Source organism: Sorghum bicolor, chromosome 2, assembly GCF_000003195.3.
Source record: "Sorghum bicolor cultivar BTx623 chromosome 2, Sorghum_bicolor_NCBIv3, whole genome shotgun sequence".
In the NCBI taxonomy this organism is placed as follows: Eukaryota; Viridiplantae; Streptophyta; class Magnoliopsida; order Poales; family Poaceae; genus Sorghum; species Sorghum bicolor.
In genome coordinates, this window is record NC_012871.2 from 59,306,945 (window position 1) to 59,318,778 (window position 11,834).

The 11,834-nt window shown below is 44.4% G+C and overlaps 1 protein-coding gene across 1 annotated transcript; it reads left to right on the plus strand.

The window, feature by feature from the left end:
• Nucleotides 5,164-6,186, plus strand: LOC110432743. Its single transcript, XM_021453539.1, has 2 exons — nucleotides 5,164-5,628; nucleotides 5,710-6,186. Exons 1-2 carry the CDS (start codon nucleotides 5,164-5,166, stop codon nucleotides 6,184-6,186), a joined length of 942 nt encoding a protein of 313 aa, XP_021309214.1.

The following is an 11,834-nucleotide window of genomic DNA, read 5'->3' on the forward strand; positions in this document are numbered from 1 at the left end:
TAGGCGAACAGGGAACGAAGACAGTTCGCAAGTGAGGTTATGGGTGATTTGTTTTTGACCAAGTGACAAGCATAATTATTGTCACGTTAGGCAATCTACAATTATGGATTTCCTCTGACAAGGGGAAGCGACGATGATGGATCCACGTGATCCATTTGTGTCTTTCACCGTTCCAAGTGCCTGACGGGTAGATGGGTGCATATGTGGGTCTGAAATATCACTGCATATATTTGAGGCCATAGGCCAAGTAGGTACTCTCCATTCTAAATTATAAGACATTCTAAAAATTTTGGAGAGTCAAATAATTTTAAGTTTGATCAAATTTATATAATAAGATGATAATATTTATGATATTAATTAAATATCATTAGAGTCTTCATTAATTATATTTTCATAGTATATCTATTTGATATTACAAATCTTCATATTTTTTCTATAATCTTGATCAAACTACTAGGCAGTGGCAGCCCTCCTTCCCCTAGAGTTGCCCCGGCTAGTTGGGACTTGGGGACTGAACCTCCCTCAATTGAGTTAAGCGCTCCCCCAATTGAGTTAAGCGCTCCCCCCATTGAGTTAAGCGCCACACAAACTCTTACAATCGCGTTGTCAAAAAAAAATATCTTACAATCAGTCTCATAAGAGAAGGTCGAGTTTGCTATTTTTTACTTGCAAATCTTGTGATTTGCCAACTTCTAAAATAATATAGGAAATAAAAAAATAGCTCATCTCCAAGAGTTTGCTATTTTGGATTTGGCAAAATGAAAAAAGAAGGCCCACAAGATGGTTTTTTCCTCGGGTGAACGACATCGCCGCCACATCGTAGCTTCCCCACGCTTCCCCTCCTCCCCTTCACGCGAACGCCGCCGCCGCCGCATCGTAGCTTCATCGATCGATTCTTGGCATCAGACCTAGCGTGAACCCTAGAAGAATGATGACTACCCACAGCACCGGCCTTGCTCTAGACGGTGACTATCCTAGTTGGGCATAAAGATCGATAATGAGAAAAAGAGGAAACAACATACCATAACGCTGGACGACACGGCTTCGCGTCGAGCAGAAATGAAGAACGATAGGAACACGATCTTTTCTTTACACAGACGAGGAGGGCACACCCTTTTCTTCGCACGAAGGCTTTGTGCGCGCCAGAAATCATGATGGCAAGTTTGATATGCCAAGTTGCTATTTTTGCCAACTCGATTTGCCCAATTGTTGGAGATAATTTTTTCTTGTTTTGTCAAAATTATATGGATGACAAGTTGTTTTGCTAAACTCTTGGAGATGCCCTATATTAACTTATTACAAGCTCTCTCTTCATTCTAAATTGTAAGTCATTTTAACTTTTCTAGATGCATTTTGATTTTTCTACGTACCTAGATATATATTATGTCTAGATATATATTATGTCTAGATATATATATTAAAAGCAATATATCTAACAACTTATTAGAAGAGGTCGAAGTGAGTAGGAAAGTTCTTTATATACTAGTGTGCTACTGTATCCGTATTTTTGTCAATCAAAATACAGAAGTTGACACACTCACATATATACATAGACGTACACTCACCTCATTTGAAGTTAGCTCCCATACTTAAAAGCTTATTTCTTTTTTTTAATACTTACTCTATTTTAAATTATAAGTCGTTTTGGTTTTTTAGATACATTGATTTTACTATGCACCTACTCCCTCCATCTTGAAAATAGAGTGTATTGTGATCTCTAAAATTTATGTTAAAATACAATACATTTTACATAATGACTATGTTTCAATTTGGCAAGGTTTATTAAAAAGAAATTTATGATTTGAGGAAAAACTATATAATTAGAATAATCTATGGTACATGCGTCATTTGAGTGTTCCCTTAAGTTGTCTTAAAATTTTTAAAACGTTATATATTATATTTAGATATATATTGAAAATAATGTATCTCAAAAAGATAAAATAACTTATAATTTAGGATTGAGGGAGTAGAAAGGATTACATCAAGGTGATATACCATCAGTCTAGCCAATATCATTCGTGGCCTTTGCATAGCTATAGCATGATCCAGAGTCTTGACTCCTGTGCGATGGCCTTACTTGCAAGTTGCAACAGCCCTTTTGTTCCATGTCATTAACAAATAAATAACGGTATAGTGACAAATGTTAGCCAGCTCGATCTTTTTTATATATAACATGATACAAATGGAGAACTTCACATATATTCACCACTACGGTAGCCTATATCCATCATGCTAGCAGCCGCACTAATTAATTTAACGTACTACTAGCTTGTGCAGAATCCGGGCTTATGGGCACCGGAGATATCAGGATAAGTGGATAAGGTCCCCCGGACAAGACGTTTATCTTTTCTCCTTTCCCTAAACGGAGCACGCTGGTCGGACCCACACTCAAGGAAAAAGCCTAGACCCATCAGATGAGATATATTCAGATCTCCAGTTGATTACCTGAAGTTCATCGTTGTGAACCCGTCAAAGATTCTTTTTGCCATGTTTGGAGACGCAGCATGGATGCAGTTCGTGGCTCACATGATCTTTTCTTTTTTTGACAACATGGTTCACATGATCTTGGGCCTTGTTTAGTTTCTAAAAATTTTACAAAATTTTTTCAGATTTTTCATCACATCGAATCTTTAGACGTATGCTTAGAGTATTAAATATAGATAAAAATAAAAACTAATTGCACAGTTTGGTCGGAATTGATGAGACGAATCTTTTGAGCTTATTTGTTCTATAATTGGACAATATTTGTCAAATACAAACGAAATTGTTAGTATTCCTATTTTGCAAAACTTTTTGGAAGTAAACAAGGCCGTAGCAGCCATACAGCATGTGTATGAATGAACCTACCACACTGGTATTAGACACATCGGGGTTCCGTTTAGGCATCTCGAGCTCTCCATCTTAATTGGAGATATGCTATGTTGCTGTGCTCCTGCAAGAAATGCCAACCTGCGCCTGCATTTCGGTAGCGCCATCCGCCATGTCGGTAGCCCTTGTCTGTCCCAAACTCCCAAGAGCTGTTTCGTCGTATCCTGCAGATACTAAAGATTAGAATGCAGCGAGTGCTGCAGCAGCGTGTCATTTACTTGCTCTTCTGGTATAGGACTGCAATGCGAGTTGCGAGTCATTAGGAAAACGTCTAAATCGACGATGAGTTGCACATGCATATTCCTTCAGCAAAAGAACCAGAAGATTAGACGTCACACACTCACACAGCTAGTGTTTGGCCGACCTCGCGCGCGTGCTTATTTCGGCCAGCGGTAGCGCTTATCCAAACTGGATGAATCGGAGAAGTTCAGTGGCTAACCACAGCCCCAACTTCAACAAATCTGAAGCCTATCTCTGTTCTGTCATCAGTGTCCAAACCACGCAAATGACAGTGACATAATCTGTAACTTGAGGAGTTGAGAAACAGCACATACAGGTACAGCTGCATGTCCATTAAGAATCGTCCTAAATACATCAGGTCAGGACTTAGGAAAGAGCCCTATCTCTTTACCTCTTTTGTTCCATGATTCCATCCGATCCGGACGTGCTACCTCTTGATTCAGTCGCCACTTGAGAAATTCAGGGATGGCACGCAAGGTAGCACCGGGGATCTGTCATCCTGTTCCAGCAAGAGCAACGGTGAGAAAAGGTCGTTGAATGCGCTGTACTCTGCTACAAGTGTCGCCGTCGCGCGCGTGGCCGCGTGGGCGTGGGGGACTTCCTTTTGTTAAAAATCAAAGTCAAAAACAGTATGTGAATATAGACTTTGAATGGTGGCCAAATTTAATGAAGAAGAGGAATTTCAAGAGTTCAAACCCTGTAGATTTTCTGTATGTATTCTCCATACCCCTCTATAAATAGGGGGTCACTTTCACCTTTGTAAATCATCAGAAAGTGAAACAACAGAAACAATTCTCTCTTCTCCCCATCTCTCTGTGTTCTTGAGTGCATTGTGAGCAAACCAAAGAAGTCGATTTCTAACACGTTATCAGCACGAGTTCTACCGAGCTAAGGGTAAGAAGGTGAGAAATCGATCCATTTGGTACTCACTCTTGTGCTCCATTGTTCATGAACAGACACACGCACAATAGCACACACGAAGATCAAATCACCGCCATCTTGAAGATGAGCAGCACGAACCGCCGCCGTCCCGAAGACGTGCGTGCAAATCCGGCCCGTCCCCTGCAGGGACGCGAACATCGTGGCTGCCGGACCGAATGAGGGGCAGCACGGCACGCCAGGCCACTGAGCCATGGCCGCGACCCCCACAGAGAGATGCAGCGGGGCCGTGCGCCGCGCTGGGGCCGAGGCCGCGCCGGGGCCGAGGCCGCGTCCGCGCTGGCCGCGCCCGCGCCCGGGGTCGGGGCCGCGCGCCGGAGCCGCGCCCGCCCCCGCGCTAGCCGCGCCCGCGCCCGGGGCCGAGGCCGCGCGCCGGAGCCGCGCGCCGCGCTGGCCGCGCCCGCGCCCGGGGCCGAGACCGCGTCGGGGCCGCGCCTGCGCCCGCGCTGGCCGCGCCCGGGGCCATGCGCCACACGTCGCGCTGGGGCCACGCCGCGCCCAGGGCCGCGCCACGTCGGGGTGCGCCCGCGCCGGCAGGCCGCTGGCCGGCTGCCATGACCACCATGGCCATCTCCTCCCCTTACTGTCTTCCTGAAGAAGAGGATAAGGAAGAGAGAGAAAGAGAAGAAAGAAAATGGGTAGGGTTAGGGTTTACATTCCCTATTTATATGATCCCTGGACGAATCTAAGCCGTCCATCGTGATGGACGGTCACGATTGATTGGGTTGATATGGCCAGCCCATGAAGGGTGAATTTGGCCCAATTACCCATACAGCGCACACTTTTATTATTTGCGCAGAAAATAGTGGCCTGAAGCCCACTATAATAATATATATATAAATACACACGGCCCGAAGCCCGTGAATTATGCGCGGCCCGAAGACCGCCATATTTATCTATTTATTTATTTATTATTATCGCCATTTTTTAATTTCCGTAATTATTTATTGCATTTAATTCCGTATATTTACTTTATTGCAATACTTTATATTTAATTGTAAAATAATCCTGAAGATTACACCTGGGAAAATAATATAGTCCTGAAGACTATATTAAGTCGTAATCCTGAAGATTACACACCGGCATCTACTAATCCTGCACATTATTTGTGCAGGTATGTCGGACATCGCAAAGAGAGATTTCGAGATGCTCGCCGTGGATGGCAGCAACTACCTCACTTGGGCGACCGACATCGAGATCAGACTCGATGGCATGGGCCTCGATCATACCATTATCCAGCCTGAAGCTGGCAAGGATGAGCGCACAAAGCAGGACAAGGCAAAGGCGTTGCATTACCTGCGACACCATCTTCATCCTGACTTGAAGTGCGAATACATGACGGAGAAGGATCCGCTAGTCTTATGGCAGTCCCTGAAGGACCGCTTCAGCCAGCAGCTGACTATTGTGCTCCCCAGAGCACAACAAGACTGGATCAATCTACGCTTTCAAGACTTCAAGTCTGTGGCTGCGTACAACTCCGCCTTGCACAAGATTGTGACCAAACTGCGTCTATGTGGCCAGAAGATCACTGACGCTGATATGATTGAGAAGACCATGTCCACCTTCCACCCCGGCAACATTGTACTTCAACAGTAGTACAGAAACTCAAGGTACACCAAGTACTCTGAGTTGAGTGAAGTACTATCTGTTGCCGAACAACAGAATGAGGTTCTCATGAACAATCATTCTGCCCGGCCTACTGGTTCCATAGCTGTGCCTGAAGCACATGCAAATGTTGCTGAGAGTTCTCGCAACCGCAAGAGGGGCCGTGGAAAGGGAAGATGGAAGGGGAAGAAGGGTGCCATGTTCAAGGTCAAAGGAAAGGGAAAGCCCAAGGGTAGGTTCGACCCTAAGAAGGAAAGAGGTGACCACAGTGGGGAAGAGCAAGGCGATTGCTATAGATGTGGAGCAAAGGGGCATTGGTCCCGTAATTGCCGCACCCCCAAACACCTCGTTGACCTTTACCAGCAGAGCAAAAACAAGAATAAAGGTCAGCATGAGTCCCATTTCCTCACTGAGCCTGAAGCTCGGCCTGAGAAGCACGACGACGGGGTCGTCGGTGCAAGTGGAGACGTCCGAATGGACGAGAGTGAGGACAACCTTCTTGATGACTTTGATATATTTGGAGACCTGCAGTAATCTCCAAAGAGTCATGTTAGCGATGTCCACATGTACTAGTTTGGTCATGTATGCTCCTGAAGAGCATTTGTAATGTAGTAGATGCTCCAAACTGTTGTAATGTTTTCCAGGAATTATGTAATGTTGTCTTTATGATAATATATGTTTATGTTAAATTCCTGTTTTTACTTTATGGTATTTAATAGAATCTGTGGGGACCCGATGGCGGAAGCGGAACTCTGTCTTGTGGACAGTGGTACCACCAATACAATACTGAGGGATACTAGATATTTCCAAACATTAACAAAAAAAGGTGGAAATATTATGACCATTGTCGGAAGCAATGCTCATATTGTGGGCACCGGAAGTGCCACACTAGTTCTCCCTATGGGTACTCAAATCTTTGTGAAGGATGCACTATTGTATCCCGACTCAAAGCGCACACTTTTGAGCTTCAAAGATGTCCATGCGAATGGTTTCCATGTAGAAACCGAGATCGAGCAAGGTGCTGAATACCTGCTGATCACTAAATTCGACGGGTACCAAAAGCGAGTGGTGGAAAGGTTCCCTTCATCGCCAACGGGTTTGTACTACACGTACATAAAGCCCACAGACGAGTATGTTGCGATGAAGACCATATTCAGAAACACATAATCGTTTCGAATATGGCATGACCGCTTAGGTCATCCTGGGTTAGGAATGATGAGAAGAATCATCAACAATTCTGCTGGCCATGATGTCAGAGGCTTCCCAAATCCTGAAGATTTTATTTGCACCGCATGTGCAAAAGGGAAGCTGATCACTAGACCATCCCTCCTGAAGATTAGGGATGAGTCACCTGTGTTCCTGCAAAGAATACAAGGTAACATATGTGGACCTATCCAGCCCCTGTCGGGCCCATTTAGGTACTTTATGGTACTAATTGACGCATCTACCAGATAGAGCCATGTGGACCTGTTGTCCACTAGAAACCATGCTTTCTCCAAGCTCATTGCCCAGATAATTAGGCTAAAAGCAAGTTTCCCTGATAACCGCATCCAGTCCATTCGGATGGATAATGCTGGTGAGTTCAGGTCGAAAGCTTTTGATGATTATTGCTTAGCCCTGGGCATTAAGGTAGAGCATTCAGTACCACATGTCCACACACAAAATGGTCTAGCTGAGTCCTTGATCAAGAGGATCAAGTGGATTGCCAGGCCGTTGCTGCAGAATTGTAAGCTACCAACCAGTTGTTGGGACCATGCGGTGTTGCATGCTGCAGCACTGATCCAACTCAGACCAACTGCATACCATGATACATCCCCCTTGCAGTTAGTGCGTGGGAAAGAACCAAGTATTTCCCACCTGCGAATATTTGGCTGCGCAGTGTACGTGCCAATACCACCACCTCAGCGTACTGCAATGGGACCCCACCGGAAGTTGGGGATATATGTTGGTTATGTGACTCCGTCCATAATCAAATATTTAGAGCCTATGACTGGGGATCTTCATACGGCTCAGTACGCTGATTGTGTCTTCGATGAAGACCATTTCCCAGCATTAGGGGGAGATAGGCATCCAGAAGAATGCCGGGAAATTGAATGGAATGCACCGGGGATGCAATCCTTAGACCCACACACTAGCGAATCTGAACTGGAAGTTCAGAGAATTATTCATTTGCAAGGTCTTGCAAATGAGCTGTCAGATGCCTTCACGGATCACAAAAGGGTGACAAGGTCGCATATACCTGCAGTAAATGCGCCGGAGAGAGTTCAGGTACCCCTGAAGGCTACCAACTCTACAGTCTCCCCTAATCCTAGGAAGCGGGGGAGACCTCCGGGTGCTCAGGACAAAGTCCCGCGGAGACGTCCACAGAGGCGACGGTCTGAGACACTTGCACCACTCGAAGAATAAGTTGAGGAGGCTCGACCCGAAGTCGAGAATGCCCCAGAAGTGGCAACTCAACCTGAAGTTGAGGAGGTCCCTGAAGGACACCATCCTGAAGATGGAAATCCTAATGCGTCGCGCGCACATCATCGCATTGGAAGATCGGAACGCCCCAACTCAATCGTGACGGGAAATCACGATGAGTGGGAGGACGATCATGAAGAGATCGCCACTAACTATGTGGAATCAGGAGAGTCATATCATAGAAAGACCACTATTGTCGACATATATTTTGCCTCAAAAATTGCTGACTCAATGGATCCAGATCCAGAACCAAAGTCCATGATAGAGTGCCGGAAGCGCTCGGACTGGGATAAATGGAAAGCAGCAATTGAGGCTGAGTTGCGCTCGCTTTGCCAAAGAAAGGTTTTTGGGCCTGCAGTCCCAACGCCTCCAAAGGTCATCCCTGTAGGATGCAAATGGGTCTTCCTCCGGAAGAGGAATGAACATGGCGAGGTGGTAAGATACAAAGCGAGGCTAGTGGCACAAGGGTTCACGCAGAGACCCGGCATCGATTACGATGAAACTTACTCTCCAGTTATGAGTGGCATAACGTTCCGATACCTTATATCTATGGCAGCTAACCTAAATTTGAAAATGCAGTTGATGGATGTTGTGACCGCATACTTGTATGGGTCACTTGATTTGGAAATATACATGAGAGTCCCTGAAGGGCTCAAGATCCCTGGACCGAATCAAAACCGCAACATGTTCAGCGTCCGCCTGCAGCGGTCATTATATGGGTTGAAACAATCTGGAAGGATGTGGTTCAACCGATTGAGTAACTTTCTCCTGCAGAGAGGTTACATCAATAATGATGATTGTCCCTGTGTTTTCATAAAGAAATCCAATGATGGATTTTGTATCATCTCTGTTTATGTCGATGATTTGAACATCATCGGGACTACAAGGGACATTGAGGAAGCAATGGCTTACCTCAAGGCGGAGTTTGAGATGAAAGACTTGGGCAAGACCAAGTTTTGTTTGGGCGTGCAGCTCGAACACCTCCCTGAAGGAGTGTTTGTACACCAGTCCACTTATACTAAGAGGGTACTTGAAAAATTCAATATGAGCAAGTGCCACCCTCTTAAGACCCCCATGGTAGTCCGATCCCTAGAAGCGGATAAGGACCCATTTAGACCAAAGGGCGATGATGAGGAAGTATTGGGACCCGAAGTTCCATACTTAAGTGCCATTGGAGCACTGATGTACCTTGCAAACTGCACTAGACCTGACATTGCGTTTGCAGTAAATCTGTTGGCAAGGTACAGTGCTGCCCCAACCAGGAGACATTGGGTTGGTGTCAAAACCATCTTGAGGTACCTACAGGGTACACAAGACCTTGGTTTATGGTTCCCGAAGAACCATGCTCCAACCATGGTAGGATACGTGGATGCTGGCTATATGTCTGACCCACATAATGCCAGATCACAGACTGGTTTTGTCTTTCTTTGTGGTGGTGCAGCCATTTCATGGCGGTCTGTGAAGCAAACCCTAGTCGCCACATCGACCAACCACTCAGAGATAATTGCTCTGTATGAGGCCGCACGAGAGTGTGTTTGGTTGCGACGAATGATTAATCACATCCAGAAGTCATGTGGTTTGAACGTCGCTGACACCCCCACCATTATCTATGAGGATAATGCGGCTTGTGTTGCGCAGATGCACATGGGTTATGTCAAGAGCAATCTCACGAAGCATATTGCTCCAAAGTTCTTTTATCCCCATGAGCTCTAGAAGAGCGGGGAGATAAATATCCTGCAAGCTAGATCATGCGATAACCTCGCAGACCTTTTCACGAAATCTCTACCCGCCTCTAGCTTCTATAAGTGCATCCATGGAATTGGTATGAGGCGGCTTAGAGAGTTGCAGGGTTTAGGGGGAGACAAGCCCCAAAGACATAATCTATGACCGTGGTCCTGAAGATCATGAGTCGGTCCTGAAGACCGACCTGAACATCAACTGTTGTACTCTTTTTCCCTTGATGAGTTTTCCCCACTGGGTTTTCTCATGCAAGGTAATTAACGAGGCAACAGGTGCAGCATAAGCAATGCATGTGATGTACTCTTTTCTCCCACCTTTTTCTCCCACTGGGTTTTTGGGGGGAGTTTTTAACGAGGCATACACATAGCATAAATTTGGCCAAGGGGGAGTGTTGAAAATCAAAGTCAAAAACAGTATGTGAATATAGACTTTGAATGGTGGCCAAATTTAATGAAGGAGAGGAATTTCAAGGGTTCAAACCCTGTAGATTTTCTGTATGTATTCTCCGTACCCCTCTATAAATAGGGGGTCACTTTCACCTTTGTAAATCATCAGAAAGTGAAACAACAGAAACAATTCTCTCTTCTCCCCATCTCTCTGTGTTCTTGAGTGCATTGTGAGCAAACCAAAGAAGTCGATTTCTAACACCTTTGACGCCTCCGGCGGCGGTTGTCACACGCTGACTTATCATTATCAGAGTTCTCTGAACTGCAATACAAGATGTACATGGTACTCCATTTCAACATGTTTTCTCCACATGTCTGGAAGAGCTACCTACATCTAGACATTGTCTAGATGCTCATGTATTCATCTCAATTCATGTATATGGATTGGGTTAGCGTTGAATTTAAAATTTCACACCAACTCACTCGCACACAAATAAATTGAGATGGATATATGGACATCCAACTAAGCTCTTAGTTGTTAAACACAAGGAGAGAATTAACTTGCACCGGCTTAGGCCACTGCACAATGAATGAATGAAATTGGGTGGGGATTCTCTCCTCCGTTGACCTTTAAAAAAACAGCTGTCATGATGCTCAAGCCAGTCTGAAAGGAAACAAACATTTCTCTCTAAAGAAAAAGAAATAAACAGTCTCGCCCACACGCCAAGAAGGAAAATTTTCCCAATGCCAAATAGAGTTCTAAGCTCTGCCTAGAGTGGTTTGGATGGCTTTGTTTGATTAGATTCTTTTTTCTCGTGGTATTCTTTTATGTGCATTATTTGGTATAAACTACATAAAGAGAGGGCAATCAAATCATACTATGCAACATTCTTTATGTAAAGTATATTACTTTCGTACTATCTGGTACTCAACTCTCTTTATTTTTCTCAAAGATCATATTAGTGGTGCTCTCTTTTTCCTTATGAACAACACACACGCACAATTATTAATTAGGTTCTAACCAAAAAAAATGCAACAATAATTTAACTTGGGGGTTGGGAAAGGGCAGAAGGCCATTTGACTACTATTACTTGACATCATGAGCTGTGCATCTTAATTAACTGAACAAAAAAACAAAGCCAGTGCCATAATCAATTTCAAATAGGACACAAGAGCAAGTTTATTATAGCAACTACTACAATGATCACCTTCACAAGAAAAAGATTCCAAGAAAAATATCAAACAATTGTATGGACCCTAAATCATCGTCGTGTAATTAATTTTGGAACACCAAAATTTCCACCTTGTCGAACATCTGGTGCTAGTACTCGAGGACTCGTATGAATAGCCGTCGCTGTTCAAGAACAACCTAGATCCTGTGAAAATGACATAGTAATAATTGCCCAAAAGAAGAAGATGACCATTTTGATCTTCAATGTATTCTTATTTTTTAGAGGTCTTTTTGTGTTAAGTTGTCCTTTTGTACATGCTATTGTTTTCCTTAATATATATCGGATACGAGGCACTCAAAAGAGTGTCATTGTAAAAAATGATTTAATTGCAAAGATGGGCAAAAATTATATGGGGACCAAA